Source organism: Dipodomys ordii, unplaced genomic scaffold, assembly GCF_000151885.1.
Source record: "Dipodomys ordii isolate 6190 unplaced genomic scaffold, Dord_2.0 Scaffold28, whole genome shotgun sequence".
Taxonomy (NCBI): domain Eukaryota; kingdom Metazoa; phylum Chordata; class Mammalia; order Rodentia; family Heteromyidae; genus Dipodomys; species Dipodomys ordii.
The window spans coordinates 16346687-16369786 of NW_012267244.1; the positions used below are offsets into that span (position 1 = coordinate 16346687).

The 23100-nt window shown below is 39.8% G+C and overlaps 1 protein-coding gene across 2 annotated transcripts in view; it reads right to left on the minus strand.

Moving 5' to 3' along the window:
* Positions 1-23100, minus strand: part of Mrps27 (mitochondrial ribosomal protein S27) — an 80271-nt gene that overhangs the window by 49606 nt on the left and 7565 nt on the right. Inside the window, exons 1-3 of one of the 2 annotated variants that reach the window (XM_013015934.1) lie at positions 20098-20140; positions 13445-13515; positions 11618-11676 (exon numbers count right to left, since the gene is read on the minus strand). In XM_013015934.1, the coding sequence (XP_012871388.1) occupies positions 11618-11676; positions 13445-13498 (113 nt within the window). In that variant the 5' untranslated portion in view covers positions 13499-13515; positions 20098-20140. Of the gene's footprint in view, positions 1-11617; positions 11677-13444; positions 13516-20097; positions 20141-23100 lie in introns of those variants that run through there. The other variant, XM_013015933.1, reaches the window with a different exon arrangement.

The following is a 23100-nucleotide window of genomic DNA, read 5'->3' on the forward strand; positions in this document are numbered from 1 at the left end:
TATAATTATAAAACAAAATCTTTATCTAGTGTCTTAATTCAAACAGGCGCCTGGTTCTTTACCAGCATACATCTTTAAGCATACATCTTAAATACATACAACACTAGTGAAGTTAACTAAGGTAGAAGTACTTTATTTTAAACTCATAACTAATTTACTAAAATGAAAGCAAAACTCTGATAGGAAATTTTTTAAGGATCCCTTTCTTTGAAGAATCTTGTCCTTCTTTGAAGCCAAAGCTGATAAAACATTGAAAGTAAATTGTGAAGAACAATAAAAAAGGATGACAATTAAAAGAGTCTACATCTAGTCATGTAGTTTGTTTCCAAGAATCAAAAAGATAATTGGATAAAAAAAAAACATGTATCCACACTGCCTCTCCATCCTCCTCCTAAGGCCCACACCTTCCCTGCCTGACTATTTCTGAATCTGCTCCAGAAGTAGGATCTGTATCAGTTTCAAGGATCATGAGAAACAGCATAAACCTGTCTGGTAAACAGCAGTCATCTTGAAACCTGGATTTTGAAGGCACATGTTTAATGTGCTTTTTCATGTTCTACCTGTCAGCTCTGGCTCAGTTCCTAGCTGAGAAAAAGGTCATGGACTACAGGGTGAGCAGCAACATGGATTGATTCAGAGATGTGTTAGTCCTAGGTTTACCAATCTCACCATAAAAAACATGCTTTCCCAAAGCGAGGCTCAGCCAACCAGTGTCCCTTAGTAGCAAGTTGTATGTAGCCTTTCTGGACACTTCTACAAGAGATGGCTGGTTCCCGTATAATTTCCCATCTTTATTCTAAAGATGAGGAAGCTGCGATGAACAAGGCTAAGTGACCTGAGAAGAGTCTGACTGCAATCATTTGGTTGAACCACATGGATCTTCCAGTTCCAGCCCATGTTTAGTGCTAGCCACACTACCTCCACCATTGATTTTCTGCACTTCATTCTGTAACTTATTTGAAGTCTAAAAAATTTTCTCAGTAAATGAGTTCTTGTACTATACAGATAGTCAGGACTTTAACATTAGCTTATAGACTTCAATCATTCCTTCAACAATATTTACTGAAGCTCAGCTATGTTCCAGGCATGTCTAGGTGCTGACAATTCAAAATCAAATGAGATAAAATCATCCTCAAAAAGTACAACTTAAGCCGGCCACCTTTAGCTCACGCTTGTAATCTTAGCTACTCAGATCTGAGGATCTCAGCCTAGGCATGAAAGTCCCTGAGACTCTTATCTCCAACAAAACACTCAGAAAAAACAGAAGTGGCGCTATGGCTCAAGTGGTAGAGCGTTAGCCTTGAGCTGAAGAGCTAAGGGACAGTGTCCAGGTCCAGAGGTCAAGCCCCACGACCAAAAAAAAAAAAAAAGCACACCTTAGTTAGTTCTTCAGAAATATATTTTGTCCAAAGTAAGAAATGCTGACAGCCAAAATCAAATTTACTGCTGCCAAATATACAGATATCAGAACAAATGAAAAACAATCTGTACTATCTTACTGTTATAAGATCCTAAAAAATAGTGTGCTCAGATGTACCTTCCAAATAAATATCCAAGAAACTATGTGGGTCACTACAAAATACTTGGCCAAAAGATCTGAGAGTAAATGCCAAATGATTACTATCTTCAAAGATAAATAAATCTTAGAAATTAAAAAAAATGAAAGGGAACTTTTTAGAGACATTAAATGCTACTCTCACAGAAGTGCCAACTTCGACAAACATGCACATGAAGATCAGTCTCACAGTTTTCCTCCTGGTTTCAAATCTCTATTTTGCTCAGAGTTGAAAACTAACTTTGCTTCTGTCGTGGGGAAAGAGGATCCTTAAAAAAAAAAAACAAAGTAAGCCTCTAATCTCAGATAATTGGGAGAGAGCAGGAAGAAAGAAGTTCAAGAACAGCCCCCACAAAAAGTTAGGGAGACCTCATCAGTAACAAGCTGAGAACAGTGGCATACATTGATAAGGGTAATAGGACAGTGTTCTGAGGCTTGAAGGGCAAAAGGCACCCAAGGCCCTATTTGAAAAATAAAGAATTGGGGAAAATGGTAGAGGTTTGCCTAGCAAGCTTGAAGCTTTGAGTTTAAACCCCAGTACCACCACATGAAAAGCAAAACAACAACAAAACACAAAAAAGCATATCAACCCCTTATCAACCCCTTAAAATAAAACTTCTAATTAAAGATGATAAGCCATATTTACAAAGCACTCTATCAGAATACAATCAGATTCTCAAAATTATTCTCTTTCTTATTATCTTCTACAAGCCCAGAGGATGAAACAAATTATAGTGATTCTGTAATGATTTCAATTTTACTTGCCTGGACATTTGTGGAGCTGATAAATATTGTTTGCATGAGAATAGGTGACATGGGAAGTAATTGTTCCTTTGGGCTTAAGGGAGGCCCTTGACCTTGAAACAATCTGGAATAAGGCCTCTTGTCAAATTCACTAGCTGTTTACCCTTGGAATGTTTCTTCTTTGGTTTAATTCCTTCATCTACCAAAGAACAAAAATAACATCTTCACCTGGAATTTTATAAGTTCTTTTATGAAAATGATAAAATGAAAGGACAATGTGTTTGTAGAGGAATACATATTTACTTGATCATTAGTACTTGATGTTCACCCTGATGACACACAATGTAACTGTAACCATGGGTGGCCAGGTGAATCTGAGGGGATTTGGACCAACCTCAATCTGAAGGCACAGTGTTGGTGGCACAATCACTTGCACTGGCACCCAGGGAAGCTCATTTCCTAGGCCTGTAGGTAGTCAGCAGTGCAGCTGGCTTGATGGGAAGAAGCAGCTTGGGAGAGAGCATAATATGCATCTGGCTTTCTTGGTTCTCTGATGACATTACTTGCATAGTACAATACAATCCAGGACTGCTGCATATAAGTCTGGCTTATAAAGATGTTTAAATAGTGAGTATGAAGAGGAACCAAATTTGAGTCTAGAAACTAATCAGGTGCAAGGCTGCATCTTTAAGAAATAAGGTACTTTCTTCCCAATTATCTATCTAGACGAAGCAGCCTTTTCTTATCTGTACAAAGATGTCTTAAAGATTGAAAAGGGTTAACAGATTGAGCAAAGAGGTAGGCAGAACTGTAGACTGGTTCTTATATTAAACCATTTTAGCAAGTTATAATAATTAAAATAGATGATATTGCCTGGAGGTAGACCATGGAACAATAGGAAAATGCAGATAGACCCAAGTGTAAAGTAAGTACATAAAATAGATGGATTAGTCTGACAATGACATTAGGATAACTGAGTAATCATTTGTTTTATACATGTGTAAGGACATGTGAATGTAGGAATCTGTACCCCATACAAATCAAAATAACTGTTTAAATTGTTTACTTATGTGTTAAAAAGAAAGCATACATTTACTACGAAAAATAGGGTAAAATTTCTTGGAATGGAAAATGCCATTTCTTAATCTGATACAAAAGTCAAGTGGTAGAGCACTACTAGCCTTGAGCAAAAGAAGCGCAGGGACAGCATCCAGGCTTTGAATTCGACCTGAGTTCGAATTCAATCCAAATGGCCTTTATTAACCAATTCACTCATCCCTTGAATGTATAAAAGAATACAAGTTTCTATACATAGAGGGAGCTATTTCTGGGCTCTCCACTCTCTGCCACTGGTCTGGCTGAATCTAAGTAGATGTCTCATTTTTTTATTTATCATTATGTTCTATCAAGTTTTCAATCATTTTATCTCATTCTTTTAGGTCCTGGTTATTCTTAGTCCTGTATTAGTTCATTTGAATTTTAGGATTATCTTTCCAAGTTCCACAAAAATTTTGCAGGGATTTTGGTTGGAATTCTATTGTTTATAGATGGAATTCTGAGATTGACTGTTAAATGGTTAAAACAAAATGTAAAGATACAACAAAGTTAGTGAGAAAGCACACTAAAGAATAGCAATTTTCCCCGATTAATTAAAAAAGTAACTACTTTTTTCATAAGAAATAATTTTTAAAATATGGAAAATATTGTATATTTAACCATAACCTCCAAGGTCACAGCAGCCCAGTTTTCTGTGTAACAGTGAGGTACAAAAACCAGCCTTCTTTCTCAGTTTCTCCAGTGGAGAAAGAAAAACAGTTTTAAAAAAAATAGTGGGAATGCTGACAACATTAAATAACTCAAACCATTCAGAATGGCTCTGTGAATCTGAGATATTAAAGCTGGAAGCAGTCATTGACTTTCTACTTCAACTGTTTAAATGTCCTCAGCCTTCAAAACTCACTTGTATTCTATCTCAAATATACTTTTATTGCGGACAGGGAAACATCTTACCGGTTGGTATAGTTTGCCTGGTTGACTCTTTCTCGACTTCTTTCTGAAGCAAGCAGATGGCTTCCTGCTGCCCCCTTCTGGATGACTGTGGCTGCCATAGCTTAACAACATGGTGGACTGCGTACACAGGTAAGTTGTCTTTTAGAGTCTTTCCTCTCTGGGTATTAAACTCCTATGTCCATAAGCAATTATTTTCCCTATTTCTGAGACCTAGTGACTCATACACCCAGATGCCTTCAGGGTGGGGAATAATGGTCTTAGAAACCTTAAATTCAAATTTGAAATACATTTTCTCTAAAAGATAAAGTATAGAGAAGAAATAGTTCTTGCTTTCCAAGATGTTAAAATCTAATGAAGCCAACATTAAAGCACTAACTTTCCATTTCCTAAGCCTATTTTAAGGACTATGAAACATAATTTCTCTAACCAGCCTAAGACAGAAGCACTATCTGAATGCCTGCCAATGTTGAAAAATCAGCGGAGACTGAGTAATACAGCTACAATATGGCATGTGTGACACTCACATCCTGGCATCTGTGCTGTAAACTCTTCTACACTGCTTCTTGCTTTAAAAAAATAAAAACAAAAACAAAAAATTTTTTGCCTAGTCAAAAGACAAAAGAAAACAAGCATCCCTACATGGCTAAAATATAATGCTACAGGTTGGAGATTATATTTAAATGGTGAGAATGAAAATAAGTTTATAGACATAGCAGAATTTAGGACAGTCCTTAAAACACAAGTTGTATTGCATAGAAGAGAGGTGAGGGAAGATCATAGGCAATGACTAGAAAATAAAATGGCAGATTCAGAGATGAGCATGAAGTAAGAAGGTCAGGTCTGGTGGGTGCCATATTGGCCCATGGTAGATTGTAGGGTAGGGTCTGGCATCTTGTCTTCATGCTGGGGGGGAGGGGCCCCTCCCCCCCAACGCCGCCCAATCACCTGCCTCCCAGGTAATAGGCGTGCCAGGATCCCTGGAGACAGGGGCAGGCACTCGTCTGATAGGTTACTGAATCTGTCAGTCCAGTGCCTGGGACTGGGAAATTCCTGAGAATCTGCCCCCTGCACCATTTAGGCCCCGACCAGCCTAGCTGCCAGACACCATGCCATGTGTGTGTTTCTGTGATTGTGTCCTGTGTCTGTCTCCTGGCTCATCTCCAGACATCATGGCATCCCAATTCAGCTCTCCATTGGAGGTGAATTGGCTTGTTGGTATTGCTTTTGTTATTTATTTCCTCTTTAGCATGTTTCCTACCTGTGTTATGTGTGTTTGCACACTGAAGACCTTTGTACTTTGTAGCCTGCAGCCTGTTAACTGTATACTAAAGACTCCAATATTCTATATTTTAAAATGTGGTTTCTGGGATGATTTGCCTTACAACAAGCAGCCCAGCTTAGCTGGGATCTGAGAACATTAAGTGTGCTCTAAGTAACTCTTATCACCTGTAGTAACTCAGCAAATGAGGGTTCTATAGTCTGTGTGTATGAGGTACATAGAAGTTTCATTAACTATTCAGTATTGTTCCTGTAACATCTATAAGGGCTTTTACCAAGGAAGATAATAACCTGTATGATTTTACCTTTGGGCAGCCTCCATCCCTGAGCTATATAACCTAAATACCAGTGTACAGTGCATCTTCATGAAGCTGGAGTAGAAAAACCTGATTCTAAGTTCCAGCCCTGTTCATAGCTATTACTCGCTCTGAAGTGGTGGTACTATTTGTCTTTAAAACAGCATTGTTATTAAAAGGGACAGAAGGGACATCAAAATATAAAATCGGCCTGTTCAAGACAAGCTTAATGGGAAATATATCACGAAAAGCACCCAAAATTACTAAAAAGTATTCACATCAAATACTTGTAGCTCCTTAACTGTCCTCTTTGCAAACACATAGCAGCTGGAAACACTCAGGAACTTACTTGCCATTGGCCTCAAGAATCAGGATGGGATCAGCAGGAACTTGTGCTAGCAGACTTCTCAAAGCTTCTGTTTATCTACCCAATTCTCCTTTAATACTGTACTGTTATCTTCAAACCAAACTGCCTTACATGCAAAGCTCTGTTAAATCAGGGTTTGTTTATATAATAAATAAAAGACTACATTTCACATATGTCTTTCTCTCTGCCTATGGCTGTAATTCCTGGTACCTTGATTATGACTTTATAACTATGGAACTAGCCAGTAGGAGAAGTGTTCAGTCAAAGGATTTTACCCTGTTGGAAAAATGCGTTTTTATATAAAATTTTAATGTGTTTTTTTTAGATTTAAGCTAAAAGGATTCTGCAGCTACTGGAAGAGATTTACTTTCACTTTTTCCACTTAAATCCCATTTATACACAATCATTAAAAAATTGTGTTTAAAAAAAATTGTGTTTTGTGGGCCTTTCAGAGACAGATGATAGGAAAATGTCAAATACATATGGCACAATAATTGTTTCCTAGAAAGTAAGTGTGAATACACAACTTCTAGCACCACAAAATTTACAAAAACATATTTACAAACAAGATTGGAGGGCTGGGAATGTGGCTTAGTGGTAGAGTGCTTTCTTAGCATGCATGAAACCCTGGGTTTGATTCCTCAGTACCATATAAACAGAAAAAGCTGGAAGTGGCACTGTGGCTCAGGTGGTAGAGTGCTAGCTATCTAATTTTATATCCATTAGTTTCTCTGTTCTATGCATGGTTAAAGTGGTTGAAGTTTTAGTTTCATTGTTGAAGGGCTAAAGTTTGTGAGAAGAACTTTGTGCTTTCAGTGGTAGAGCTGAGCTTCTATCTCAAAGAGACTGCAAAAAGAATTTTAGATGTAGAATGTAGGTGGGAAGGACCTAATACTATCTGATGTCCACTGTCAACTGAACTATTTCCAAGTGGTAGATCAAAGTGGGGACTAAACCAGTTTAAAAAAATCCAGGTCACCTTTTCATTCCATCCTATCTGATGGTCTCTTCAGTACTTTTTTGAAAATTGTTGAATCTCTTTATATGTTTTCTTTAATTCTCTATTTCTTTGTTATGAAGTATGCAAATACCATTGAGTATGTTTTCTGGTTTATTACTGAGACTGCCTTAGGGAAAAGAACTGGCACATAAAGAGTCACTGGCCTTAGCTGATGAGCCCAAGTCCTGAAGAAGTCAGGCTTTTATTCCAGCTGCTGGAACTTGGACTTGTAACATGGGTGTAAGGAAATTGTTTAGTCTGTCCATACCTCAATGGCACAGGTTTTGAAGGTGGCAGGGCTTCAGAGGTCACGTAGTCTAACATTTTCCAGCTGGTACCAGGACATGAAGGAGACCTAATGGGTATGTTTTGCCAATTCTCTGTCCCAAGTTCTGTAGCTAATTGCTCTCACAGTCCACAGGCATAAAACACAGTATAAAGAATGTAAAAACCTATATGTGGATAATGAAAAGGCTCCCAGTCTCTTGCCTTCTAAGTCTTCCAATTCAATACTTCCAGCAAAACACTATTTTTTCACTAACTAGGGCTTAATTTTCACTTCATTTATTTTTATTGTGAAAATACTGTACAGAAGGGTTACAATTACATGGGCAAGATAATGAGTACATTTCTTATCAAGCATTGTAGCCTCCTCATTTGTCTCCCCTTTCCATCCCTTCCCATCCTCCCCTACCCCCCACCAAAGTTGTAAAGTTTGTTTTTGACATAAGGACTTGTACATCTCATTGTTGCAATGGGTCCACCTGTATCCCTATTTAAACAATTTGTTTTTTTCCTTTCCCCTCCACAAAGTATACCAACTTCACTTCATTTTTGATCCTTGTTTTCAACCTTCCATTATTCCCAGTGACTGATTTTTCTTCCTCCTGGACACATTTCTCTCTTCATGTCCAATTCCAACTACCACAAGATAACCCTTTTCTCATTACACACAGAAACAACTAATTCCCTCCAACATTTACCCTTTCAAAGATTTATTTTGTTATTAATTCTCCTGGAATACTTTGGCTATATTTCTCAGGAATCTACTGGTAACTAATTATCCTGAATATCTCAAAAAAAATAACCCCAAAACTTAAGTAATATATACCCAACAATATAAAATTTAAAAGGTACAAGAAAGAATTCAGATAAAAGTTTCTTAGCTCTCTCTTTGAAAAGAAACCATGACTAGTTTTTGTGTGAAAGTGCATTATTCTGAGTTATTCTGTGTATGCATGAGATCCATAAACTACATATGGTGATGCATACTTGTAATCTTAGCTGTTCAGGAAAAATAGGAGACTAGTAGTCTCAGGCTAGCCCAGGAAAACAGCCAACTATCCTATCCACAAGATAACTAAAACAAAAAGGGGCTCAGAAGTGGCTCAGGTGGTAGAGTGCCTGCCTTGTAAGAGGCCCTGAATTCAAGCCCTAGTCCTAAAAAACAAACAAACAAACAAAGCAATGGAGGACCTAGAACTACTGGGATTGTAAAATGGTATAAAAATGGTCTTAGCAGCAAGGACTGCTGTAGATGGTTAGGACAAGAGCCTCAAGAGGTGCCTAGACATCACATGAGAGGAATAGAAGAATAACCAGGTCAGAGCACCGAGAGCAAGTGAAAGAGAACTAAAACTAGGTACATATCTTGAAGGTTCCACTGTATATACCTATGTCTCAGCTCCAGTTTGGAGTAAAAGCACAAAGGTAAGCAAGAAAAATTGAGTCTGAAGTAGCAGAGATCAAGGGTTCTCATCACCAGGTCATGGCTATACCTCTGACAATCTGCTATTATCTAACACAGCCACCCACACCAACCATCTCCCAAGCCTGTGTAAGAATTAGCAAATAACTAGCCAAAGTGAAGCATAAAAAGTATTACTAAAACAGGCTCTAGGAGTTGCTTATCTTCCCCTTTCTTAACATTAAAGCAAAAGGGGCCTTGGCAATGTGCTAACAGAAAAACGTGTGCTGTGACACGCACATCTATGTCCTTAGAATGGGTAATCTCCAGTGATAATCCTTTTCAGCAGGCAGAAATGGGCTCTTAAAACATAGACCGGGGGTGATATTTTCAACCTCCAAGGAACCATCAGGTATTCTTGCTTGTTGAAAAATGAAGCTATTTTGGTCTTTCTTTTCAGGCTAGCTGCCAACCAGGGACCTGGAGACATACAGGGTGCCATCTGCCATCCCCCAGCTGTTCCTGACCTGCCATCCGTCCCAACCAAGAATGCCTGTTATCTGCCAGGTCAACTAAGCAACCTGTGAAGGATGCTGGAGGCCAGGCTACAGCTGGATAAAGTGCTAGCAGCACCCAGACTGCCATGCATCTCCACTTCTCTGTGTTAATGGGAGGCAGACAGGCTGCTCTCCATGACAACATGGAGGACTGCACTGTGAAAACAACACCTTCCCAGGGAGCTTGGCAACCACTTCTTATTGTAGGACAATTCAATATTCACCGCACTTTTGCTGGAAACCAAAGGCCTACTTCAAAAACTGTTAAATTCTTTGTAGAGAACACGTTGTATATATTCACTGGAAACTTCTATCACTTATCCTTCAGAAAGACTGTTACAGTTATATTGCAGATTAAATGATCAATTCTGAAGACTGATGCTGACAGTAAGAGGAATGAGTTTAATAATATGCTTCTGTAAACTACTATGGCTCCCAAAATGATTCCAAAGTCAAAGTAAGTCTTTAAAAATGCAATCTGCATGGGCTGGGAATGTGGCTCAGTGGTAGAGCGCTTGCCTTGCATGCCTGAGGCCCAGGGTTCGATTCCCCAGCACCACATAAGCAAAAAGAAAAAAAGCCAGAAGTGGTGCTGTGGCTCAAGTGGTAGAGCGCTAGCCTTGAGCTGAAGAGCTGAGGGACAGCGCCCAGGCCCAGAGTTCAGGCCCTACAACCGGACCCCCAAAAAAAAAATGCAATCTGCAGGCATTATCATGGAAGAGGACAGCAAAGGGAAAGGAGGAATCTGTAAGGCTTGAGTTTGCATTCCATTAGCACAGTAATCAACTACTAATCCAGGAACTGTTAAAGCTACTTAAAACTATAAACATTATGGCTTTTACTGAGGCACAATTTCCTAAGAATGTGTACTTTGGTCTCTTGAAATTGGAGTTAGCTCACCTCCAGCTCATTTGTCTGCATGTGGACAGGGCCCGCGGGAGCCGAGCTCATAACTAGGCTGCATGACCCAGGAACTATGTTCTCCACAAAGTCTAAAGGAAGAAGATGCCATCACAGAACTCTAGAGCTGAGGTGGTGCCACCCACAATCTCAAAATGCAGGAAGGTCATGAGCTTGAAGCTAGCCTGGGCTACCTTCTGAGACCTTGCTTAAAAATAAGTCTAACAAAAAGTTACCGTAAAATAATATTGATGGGGCTGGGGATTTAGCTCAGTGGAAGAGCACTTGCCTGGCAAGTGAAAGGCCCTGGAGACATAATGATAATGATAATAATAGTAATAACAACAACAATAATAATATTGACCCAAGACATTCTCCAAAATAATTCTCCCTCTCTCTCCTTCTCCCTCTCTCTCTGTGCCAGTACCAGGCTTAGGGTCTTGAGCTTGTGCTTGGCTTTTTAACTAAAAGCCTTGATATACGACTTTTTACTATTTAATTAGCGATGAGTCTCACTGACTTAGTGCCCAGGCTGGTTTTGAACTGCAATTTTCAGATCTCAGCCTCCTGAGTAGCTAGGAATACAGATGTGAGCCACCAGTGCCAGCTCCTAGAGGAATCTTTTGTAGAGAAAAGTCTTAGATGATAGTCAAAGAGAAACAGCAACAACCCATAGATTACAGGCACTATGACATTGCCTTTGCTTTTGTACTTGACCCCTGATCCCTGATACTCTACACTACAATTTGCTTTTGTACTTGACCCCTGATCCCTGATACTCTACACTACAAGAGCCATTTCTATTAGAAGTATCAAGGTATAACCTCATATAAAAGTGTGTAAAGTTATATACCTGCAAGTTTAGTAATTCTAGCACTGTAGATTATATAATAAGAGAAAAATGTAAAAAGTCCTTTAACAGATTATTGGTTCAAATAATATATTTGACACAGGTAAAATCTGAGAAAGCTCTTCATATATTGATAATGAAAGGTCTCCAAAACATAAATTTTACAAGGCGTTAAACACTAAATACAATATATACCATCTGTTTATGTCAAAGGAGGATGGAGGTAGGGCTATAGTACAATGACAGCAGCAGTAGTTAGCATCAAGAGGCTCAGGTTCAATCCCCAGCATCCCAAAATAAAAATGGGGGAAAGAAAGTTTTAAATAAAGGTGTGAAATCAGAAAATACACAACCAAATACAATGGAAACTTACTTGTAAAGGTAATACTCTGCATGGTCTATTTCTTCTCGAGATGAAATGTTGTCTACAAACTAAAAGAGAAAAAGAAACCCCTGGTTAATACAAATTAGGGCATATACTTGTCCAAGTTCATATACTGCTCTTTAAAAAGGCAGAACATTCATTTTATTGGACACTCATGTGGTATGGCTCCATCCTGACAATCTCTTCATGCTGACTCTAAGAAAGAATATACAATGGCTTCTCTTTACTATGTGCAAGACAATCTTGGACAGAAAATCTGATTAAAAGCCAAATCTAAACTTTGCTCAGAACAAGCAAAAAGCCTCTTCTATTATGTTTACAATTAGCTGTCATCCATTATCTCTAGACCCTTATCTTTTCTCTTAAGCTCCTAAACTCCAAACACCTGGGAACACAAAGCTAAGGGATAAAGACTCTTAATAGCTAAAGAATACTGCTCAGAACATAAAACTCTAATTTAGAGAACTCCCTTTTAGTCATAAACAACAACAAATTTTCCAAGGATGGATTCTACCCGAAAGTAGAGACTTAGAGGCAAAAGAAAAAAAAGTAGGAGATAATGCATGTTGTGAATATAATTAAAACCTCATGAAGACAGAGAAGAGAGGAAAAAGAGTGATTTGCTAAAAAGAACCAAGACTTATAGAATGGATTTATAAATGCATAATGTAGTGCAAACACAGGCCCAGAGCTTTCAAACCAGCTCTCTTGAGAGCTTGTTGTGTGGCAGAAGCAGATGGTTCAACCCTCTGGGACTTAGTAGCTCCATCTGCATAAACATGATAAAGGCTCTCTGTCCCCAAAAGTACGGGGCTCCAGTGACAAAATGAACACAAAATATCCTTAAACCTTGAAGTACTATCTAAACTAATATTATGGACTACAGCCCACAGAAGGTTTTTCCCATCATGAAAGGGATGAAGCAGTGGTGCTTCAGTTCTGCTCCAAAGTGCCAATTCTGAATGCAAAAACTGTGTGATGACTAATTGAATTGTTTCCTTACTAAAATAAAAATGCCAAGAAGAAAAAACTAGACCTCTTCCTATTGTGCTCTAGATTTAATAGTACCATGAATTTTATGATGCTGTTCATGTCTACAAAAAGCCCCCATAAGATATCATTTTAACACCACAATCTCCCTAAGGAGATACGATTGCCCTCATATTGGAAAGGAGAAAATAGAGAAAGGCCCTGCAACCCACTACCACAGAGTGAATCCATGATCGAGAGAAGACCAAAGGACCTCTGAGTGAGACAATAAAAGAAACTGGTCACAAGTATATGGGTTTGAATCCCAAGCTGTGCAACCTTGGAAAATAACTAACCCATTTATAGCTGACATAACTACACTTGCACAGCTGCTGTGAGAATTAGCAGAAACAATGTATACTTAAACATACACACAGTGGCACAGAAGGCATTTTAGTAATGGTTAACACCAATTACTTACTATTCCTTACTCCCAGACTGATCCTCTTTCACTCTATGCCTGGCAGTAGTTCTTCCATTCTTTTAAAGACTTTCTTAGCTACCAAAACCACTTCCAACACTAATCACCAAATATCTCTAATGGATATACAGTATTAACTTTATATCAAATATGGCACAGTACTAATTTCAGACTAACATTAGCTTTTATTTTAGCCCAAATCAGTTTCTACTATACCATAAAATATCTACTAGATACAAACACATGCCATATTATGGAAAAAATATTTTGTATGAAGGCTATCCTTTCTTGACACAGCCTCATCTAAGTCTTTCCTATTTTCTTTAATCTTTTTTGAATACATAATTCTATTTAAATGTTCTTACCCGTGATATTGTTAAAGAGCTAACAGGAAACTTCCTCTCATATGTTTTGTCCATTAAGGATGCAAGATCAGCTGTGAAGACAAGGAGAAAGAATCTTGTTAAAAACATACAATCCTTAGGAAAAATCTAACAGATACAACTTCTGCCAGATGGCTGCTAACATTATAAAGTCTGTAATAAAACAGATGCTCATTCTTGCTCTTTTTTAGAAATTGTTTTTATAAAAATTAAGAGGTGGAATCTTTAACTTCCATTTCCTGCATGGGGAACAGGAAATGTCTCTCCTCCATTTTTCCTCCCCTTCCTCTCTCATTCTCACCCTATGATCAGAAACTGGCATCTGTATCTATTCTCTGAATCCTATCACTAGAAGGGACAAAAGTTATTTTAAAAACAAGGTGGCTGCATAGTAGCTCATGCCTATAATGCTAGCTACTCATGAGGTGGAGATCTAAGGATCTTGGGTAAGGAGCCAGCCCAGGCAGACAAACTTGAGACTCTAATCTCAAGAAAGGTTAAGTGGAAGTGTGGCTCAAGTGGTAGAGCAGACTGATGAGTAAACAAAAAGAGTTCAAGAGTTGGTACTGGCATGTGTGACAGTATGCATGCATGCATGCACGCACACACACACGCATGTGCACACGCGCGTACACACACATCACAAACACCAACATCTGCTCCCTTGCCCTTATTTTCTGTGTCTCCTTTTCTTTGATCCCCTTAACAGCAACACTGATTTGAAGAGTTTTGTTCTTATTGTTGTTATTGTTACTGGTTTTTTGGTTTTATGAGAACAGGCTGTAATACAGGTTAGCTTTAGACTCACAATCTGCCTGCCTCTGCTTCCCAAGTGCAGGGGAATGACAGGTACACCCAGCAAAAAGTCATCTTTGATACAACTGTTAACTGCTTCCTAGTTCCCAGTCTTCAACTCTAACCAAATTTTGGTTTCTGTTACTCCACTAACACCAATGATCACTTTCACACTGGGAAATTGAATAGCTAATTGTCCACTCTCACCTTACTTTTCCCCTCTATTTGTGGGAGACCATTCCATCCTTCAAGAAGTATTTACTGGGCTGGGAAGGTGACTTAGTGGTAGAGTGCTTGCCTTGCATGCCTGAGGCCCTGGGTTTGATTCCTCAGCACTACATAAGCAGAAAGGGGCACTGTGGCTCAAGTGGTAGAGCACTCGCCTTGAGCTGAAGAGCTGAGGGACAGCGCCTAGGCTCCACGACTGACCAAAAAAAAAAAAGTATTTATTCTATTTCTCTCTTTCTTATTTTTTTTTGGGGGGGGGTTGCTTGTTTTTGCAGGATTCTTCTTTTTGACCTCTAGATGTTGAAATGGACTACATCTTAGTAACAGACTCTTTCCTACACTACCAGTACTCAGTCTTTAGTAATTATGATCATCACTTGAAGACTATTGGCTCCATGTCTCACTGTGACTTAAACCTTTAACTGCGTTTGTAATTATATAGTTGTTATTTCATTTGGGTGACTAGTAGATCTTTAAGGATTATGTGTCCTTTTAGTTCTTCAACCCTCCACTCTAAACCTGCTTTTCCTGTCTTGGTATAAAGGGATGAGAAACCACTGGAGGTCAAAAAAGAGATATCACCCTAGACTCCATTCTTTTCTACCCTTTAACCAACTGATCAACAACTCCTATAGGTTCTAGAGTATATAAAACAAATATCATCACTACTACCACCAAGCTCCAATCTCTCATCTCCCCGCTTTACTCAATAACCACCTCACACTATAACCTCTACCAGTAGGCTGAGTAAGGCTTTGAAAAGACAAATCAGATCCTGTGATTCTCTTTCCTTAACCAGCTAATAACTTCTATTATACTTAGAATAAAATCCCAGAGTATTTTCTAGAAATGACAAATGCCTACCAAAGCTAGTCTCTTGATTTTGGATTATCCCCCCGCCCCCACCTTATAATAAAAAGTAAAAATTATGCAGACAAGGGCTGAATCCACTAATATATTCTCAGTCCTTAGAACAGTCCCATGAAAAGTACTCAGAGAATATTTAAGCAATGAATAAAAGGAGAAGGGGAAGAAGGAGACACCAAGATCATCAATGAATGTGTTCACAGATAATCTCTTGCTGTGCATTTAGCTATTTTCTCTTCTCTCTTCCCTAGAGTAATAACCACAGTGACTCAGTAGCAAATAGAGAAAATAACTTCCTAAGCCTTTTAAAACCTGACAAAATACAAACATTAATGGTTTTTCTTATAACTACCTTGAAAGGGCTGAAGCCAAATGATTAAAGAATATAAAAAAATAATAATGGCCCTAAACTCTTTTAAAGAAGGCAATCAATGTTGTCAAAGCTACTTGCTCAGACTTGATAGCAAACAGCTCTCTCTGTACCAAGCCTTTATGATCATCTCCTGGTAGATGGAGGCTCTACGCTGTAATGACAGGCAATACTAAAGAATGACTTCCCTTTGCTTAAAATTTGTACCTTAAAAGCATTTTGCAAGCCAGGCGCCAGTAGCTCATGCCTGTAATCCTAGCTACTCAGAAGGCTGAGATCTGATGATCGCAGTTCAAAGCCAGCCCAGGCAGGAAAGTCCGTGAGACCCTTATCTCCAATAAACCACTAGAAAACCAGAAGTGGTGTTGTGGCTCAAGTGGTAGAGCACTTGCCTTGAGCTGAAGAGCACAGGGACAGCGCCCAAGCCCAGAGTTCAAGCCCCATGACTGACAAAAAAAAAAAGCATTTCGGGTGCTAGTGGCTCACACCTATAATCCTGGCTACTCAGAAGGCTGAAATCTAAGGATTGAGGTTTGAAGCCAGCCCAGGGAGGAAAGGCTGTGAAACTCTAATCTCTAATTAACCACCTAAAAACTGGAAGTAAAGTTGTGGCTCAAAATGGAAGCTTTGAGCAAAAAAGCTCATGAGTTCAAGCCCCATCACCACCACCAACAAAAAAAGCAGTGAGGGAGAGGGGAGGGGTAACAGAGGGGGAATGAGTATGAATTATGGTAAATGTAGTTTACTTATATGTACAGAAATGGAACAAGGAAACCTGTTGAAATTGATTTGAGAAGTATGTAGGGCACCAGAGGCTCATATCTAATCCTAGCTACTCAGGAGGCTAAGATCTGAAGATGGCAGTTCAAAGCCAGCTGCATGAAACTTTTATCTCCAATTAGCCACCAAAAAGCTAGAAGTGGAGCTGTGGCTCAAGTGGTAGAGCATTAGCCTCAAGCAAAAAGCTCAGGAACAGTAACCTGGCCTTGAGTTCAAGCTCCAGGCCCAACACACACACACACACACACACACATACACACACACACAAAAGGAATAAGATGGAGGTGAATGAGGGGCGATCACTGTACACACACACACACACAGAGAAAAAGGAGTAAGATGGAGGTGAATGAGGGGTGATCATTGTACATGTGTGGAAATGTCACAGTGAAATATACAAATAATACATGCTAATAAAAAGCATTTCAAAAGCAGGCTACTGGCTGAATAAAAAGGGCTTACTGGACCCCTTTCCTCGTGGCTTTCACACAGAACATGGTGTCTATCTATAACAAAACACTGGACTGAGGTGTCCTAACTGACCACCTGAGTGTGGCAACCAGAGTCCACCAGAAGCCATCACATCATGGAATCTTCAGTCAAGTGGAAGTGGCCAGGCCCCAAAAAGACAACAGCTGCAGAGCCAGTATCTGATGAGAAACATTTGCATACTGCAAGTCAGAGAGCAGTTTACTGCTCAGTATCACGTGACCTCACATTATAGCACTGGTGTGATGAATGAGGCGGAAAACAGCACTGCACGGAGCAGGGAGGGCCGGGACAGCTGCAGCCTGCAGAGGGCTGGCACCCCAGGCTTCTGGAGCGTGGGCTTCCACCATCAAAGTCACACTTCATGTTGGCCCAGTGATGGGCCAGCAGATGCCCAAAGGGAGGTGCCAAAAAGATGGTTTCCAGCAGGTCCTGAACACATACTGCAGCTTATGGGTGTGAACAAAGGGAAGACGAAACTGCAATGAGAACTCTTCATTGATCAAAATTAAAGGCTGAACAAAGCCGAGTTAGGTTTGAAGATGAAAGGCAGGCTAGTATGAAATGGCTCTAGCTTGACAACCATACTATCACTGATGATACAAGAACACAGAAGATTTTACTGAGGACTGAGCTAGTGTAAGTAATAGAGTGGGATGGAACTTTAAACTGGTGGGCACTTGAACCTCCCTGAGGGACTTTAAAACTTTAGATTCATAGGCCTCGCATCCAGGAGATCCGAAATCTGTGGGTTTGAGGTAAACCAGAAACATCCACATTTTTAAGCAACAGCCCTGGTAAACTCTGGTGCAGCCAGTCAAGCTCTATCTACTCTGTTATGTTTGAGAATTATCATGGCAGGAAGAAATACAAAACAGGTTTTTAGGTATTTGCTTCTAAGCTCAACCTCAAACAGGAATCCTATTTCTGGAACAAGCTCAGCCATCCATCCTTTCAAAAATACTTCCCACAATAAAAATAAAACACTAAGATATTAAACATTTTCCCCCAAACAAGTGGCTGAGTTTTCAATTAGACAGAAATAAGATTGCTAGGAGCCAGAGATCACATGAAAGCACAAACTCTGAGGGCTTTAAGAGAATACTGTGTGTGTGCACCAGCACATGGATATGTACATATATGTGCCAGTAGTGGGGACTGAACTTTTGTGTTCTTGTTTGGCGGTTTTTGTTCAAGACTGGTGTTCTACCACTTGAACCACAGCTCCACTTATGGCTTTTTGCTGGTTATGGAGGTTAAGTCTCATGGATTTGGCTGCCCAGGCTGACTTCACACTGAGAGCCTCAGGTCTCAGCCTCCTGAATAGCTAAGATTACAAGCATGAGTCATTGGTGCCTGTCTTAAGGGAGTATTAATGGTGACTGGCATCCTGAGGATATAAAATCAAGATTTGTGTGAAATAAGGTGATTCAGAGATCCTCAGGTAGAACCAGGCCAACTAGGACTACACCTGTAAAGAAAACAATGCACATTGCAAAGTAAACAGGGGCTATTTTCCCCAAAGACCTATTTTTTTTTGCGGGGGGGGGGGGGGGGGGGAGGAGAGGGGAGGCTAGATGTTAGTAGAGTTTGAACTTTTGCTGACCAGGTAGACATGCCACTTGCCTATTTCTGTGAAAAATGCCATTGGAATTTCCAAAGTGTTGACTATGTCAACCTCAATGAATAGTATGGACATCTCAACAGTACTGACTGTCCTAATCCAGGAACAACAACAAAAAACAAACAGATGAGACTAATAACAATTATACAGATACCTAAATATATTAGTAACTATGAATGACTGAATGACAATCTAAACAGACTACATCTTCTACCAAATGACAATGATTATGTGATTGGCTAATAAAGCAAACATCTAGCTATATAAACCATATACACACGGAAGAGTTTAAAATAAAAGTATATGAACAAGATAAACAGTAGCCAAAAGAAAGCTGGTACAGCTATAATCCAGACTTAATAGTCTCAATGTTTTTATAGAATGTATCACTACATAATGCTTTTATCAGGAAAGCCATTTTAACCTGTTGAATACTGAAGTTCCAAGCTTCACAATGTTGATAAAATCTTCAGAAAAGAATGGCAGCCTTCTTAGTGACCACAAAATCTACAGTAGATGAACTAGAAAAAAAAGCCTCTTCTAAAAGTAGGTGATCTCAAGGTCAGTGCTATGGTGGGGAAGGTCACCAAAACGGATCCACATGTAGAGGTTGGTTCAGAAAAATAAGAACAGATAACCCATCATGCATAGAAGCAAGGAAAGTAGGAAAAGTTAACCTGGGAACCAGTTTGATGAGAGGTTTGTAGATTTCCTACTACTTATTTTCCTGAACTAGAAGCTTTAAACAAATAGGTTCAATAAAAGATAACTATGATAGTAAGTTGTGTATACATATAACTAGGAAAATGACTCATCTCTAGAACTGTCAATTGATGGTAAATATTAAAAACCTAATAGATGTCACAGAAATGCAAATACAGTACTGACAGGAAAGCAGACTTCAGAAAATATACATAAGGTCTTCAAAGCAGGATCTGAAAAATTACTATCAGTCAAAGCTTTCACAGAAAAAACTGTAAAATTAAGCCTCCACTGAAATGGGAAAGCATCTGTAATACACAGACCTGAACTCAAGCCACCAATGATATAATACTCTTTGGATTGAGGAAGTGAGGAATGGGGGGGGGGGAGGGAGAAAAAGATGTTCCTTGCTTTGTGATCATTTGCAAACAGAAGTCTCAGAAATACAAATCAATTTCGGCCCATAAATCCAAGGATCAGGATGGGGAAACAGAAGAAAGAACAGAATGACTATAAGCTGGTCACTGTTGAAGCCCCAGGCGGTTCAGGGGCTGGGTACACCGGTCCACTTTCGTGTGTGCCTTCCTGTTCCTGTTCCCTTTCTCTTATGGCCCTCAGTGCTGGAGGCACTGGCCAGGCCGCTGGTGTGGAAAGAATGTTCCATCTCCTGCACAGGTTTGCTCACTGTGTGACAATTCACTGATCACTCACAGATGATGATCAGCGCGTGTTAGTAAGCACAGAAAATGCAAAGAAGCACGTATGGATGAGAAAGCCCACCACTTTAGTGCTTGGAGCTCAGGCCTTCCTGAGAAGGCTGCAAGGCAAAACCCGCAGGGCAGATGGCCCCACTCCCACACTGCGCAGCTCCAATGGGGACAGCAGGAATGAAGGCCTCACATCGGCCCTGCTCCCTCCTCCAATCAGCGAGCCCGGCCAGAGCACCTCACGGCCCTCCTGCTCAACGGCGTCCAATCACAGCACTCCACATGCCGATTGCAACCCTGTGCCCCTCACCCAAAGGCTGCACAGCAGCCCGGCGGGTTCCCCACAGGGGCCGCACTGCCATCTACCGTCCAGTCTAAAGAATGCAGGCCTGTCTGAAGCCCCTGTCTCAAAACTTCACCTCAAACGTTTTCCATAAAAAAAAAAAGAAAGAAAGAAAGGAACACTGGCTTCTAAGTCAGGCCACTGGGCAAGCACGACGGCTGTGCCTGATATACAGGTGCAGACACCAGGGGTGAAAATGGAAAACTGCAGGCCTCGGACACAAATGGATGTCTGCCTCCTAGTACAGATTTCACATCATACTGCCTGTGGAAAGCACATGCTGTGGGCCTGCAGAGTAGGAAAGGGATTAAGGCGGGGTACTCTAAGAAGAGGGGCCTCCAGAGTGGCAGGGCAGCACTTGGTAACTGGCTGCTACTGCTTCTCCAAGTACCAGTCTTATCGGAGGGGGACACACTCCTGCACGTGGCTTTTGTGTTATAGATAATTATCATTTTTTGGCAAACAGCTTCTGCTTATTCAGGTACCTATCACAAAGTTCCTAGATTTGTGTTGGAATAACACAATTGCCTACAACTAACCCCAACACCAAACATGGCAGCCTCATGACCCCATCTTTCTTTCCTATCTAGGAAGGTGACAACAATTAGCTTTCTGGAGTTCACCAGGCATTTATGGGTGCTTCCATAAGTACTTGGTTTATAATCCATTTATCGCACATTAGAACCTCTGCTACATCATGATTTGAAGCTATCTTAGTGTCAGCACAAGAACAGTTGCTCCTAGAAAAGAGTAACACATCCTCTAGAGGGCATTTTAGTATGTGAGGTCTTTTTTGACTGTCACAATGACAGGCATTACTGGCACTTTAGGAACAGAATACAGAGAAGTTGGATAACCTACAATGTTGCAACTTCCATGTATTGAAACAGTTTCTGTTGGAAGGCAAGGCTCATGGTACAGAAGGGGATACAAATAGGCAAGGAAAAACCCTATGGAATGGAATGGATATTGTATGATCTTTGAATTTAACTTCAAGATAATAAATGAAGAATAAGTATGCAAAGTATTGATTGTAACAGGCTCTGGGGGATTCATAGTGAGAACAAACTACAAGCTCCTTAAGGAGCATCTAGGAACACTCATTTTCAGATCCTCCAGCTGTTTCTGCTCTGCTAGGACTGCTCCCTGCCATGCTCTCCTTCCAGAGCACACAGCCTTCTCTGCAATCACATTATCAGTGGAAAAAATGATCACTCTGAAACACAGTACAGTAGCCATTAGTGGGAGGATGATCTCCCACTAATGGGGTGAATCCACAAACAAAGGGAGACTTTATTCTTATCTGACACAAGCCCAAAGAAACAGTGGGAGAAGTCTGGGGGAAAATATTAGATCAACACTGGAACTGATTCAAAAGTGACATCAGTCTCATAAAACTATCACCAGTCTATTCATTTTGCCAATGTCCTACTGATGTTACATGGACTAAAGGACAAGTAGAATCTACTGCTTTCAATATGTATGTTTTTAAAAGGTGCTCATTGAACCAGTGACTTCTTTTAGGCCTTGGGATTTTACACAAAAAGTCTATTATCTGTTTGATAATACACAAACATATAATGATGACCTTCTGCCTGGGAAGTTGTTTGCTAACATTTCCTACATAGCTTACATGAGACTCCAACGTTGCTTTCAAACTTATCACTTGATACTAAAAATGAAAAGAGCCAATAGGGTTGAAGACCACAAAAGGAATTAAGGAAATGAACAATCAGAAGTCAGGCAGAGTGACACACTAATCGTAACTATTCTGGAGATTGGGAAGATCGCTGTAATCCTAACTACTCAGAAGACTGGGATTCAAGACTGGCCCATGTAAAGTTTGTAAGAAGTTATCCCTATCAATTTAAAAAAAAAAAAAGAGCATGTTGGAACATGCCTGCATTTCAGCTATATAGGAAACTAAGTACCAGGATTATGGTCCAAGCTGGCCAGGCAAAAAGTGAAACCCTATCTGAAAAACAAGCAAAGCAAAGAGTGATGGGAGCATGTCTCAAGTGGTAGAGTACCCGCTTAGCAAGGGCAAGGTACTAAGTTCAAATGCTTGTACTACAAACAAACAAAAAATATAAAGAAAGAAAAAGAGTAAACAGATGAAAAATTAAAAAGGTAAAAAGAACACAGTTAAAAAAAATGAAAAGGGATCAAAGTGTAAAAGTATACAGAATTCTGTAAAAGGCAGGCTACATGAAAACTATATAATCAAAATAGACAAAAAGCACAAAAAAGACAAGATATTTATAAAGCTTTATGTAACTTCAAAGCAAAGTGAAATATTAAAAATGTAAAAGAAACCAGGCACTGATGGCTCACACTTGTAATCCTAGCTACTTAGGTGGCTGAGATCTGAAGATCAGGGTTTGAAGCCAGTCTAAGCACAGAAATCTGAGACTCTTATCTCTAATAACCAGCAAAAAGCCAGAAGTGTATGTATGGCTCAAGTGGTAGAGTGCCAACCTTGCTTAGGAAAACCTAAGGGACAGCACTCAGGCCATGAGTTCAATCTCCAGCACACACAAAAAAATACAGCACAGCAAAAAATGATTTTGCTCCCTAGCCATAAAAGAAATGCAAATCAAAACAACATTGAGATATCACCTCACCCCAGTTAGAACAGCAAAAATCAAGAACTCTAACAACAACAGATGCTGGAGGGGATGTGGACAGAAAGGAACCTTACTTCATTGTTGGTGGGAATGTAAACTTGTTCAA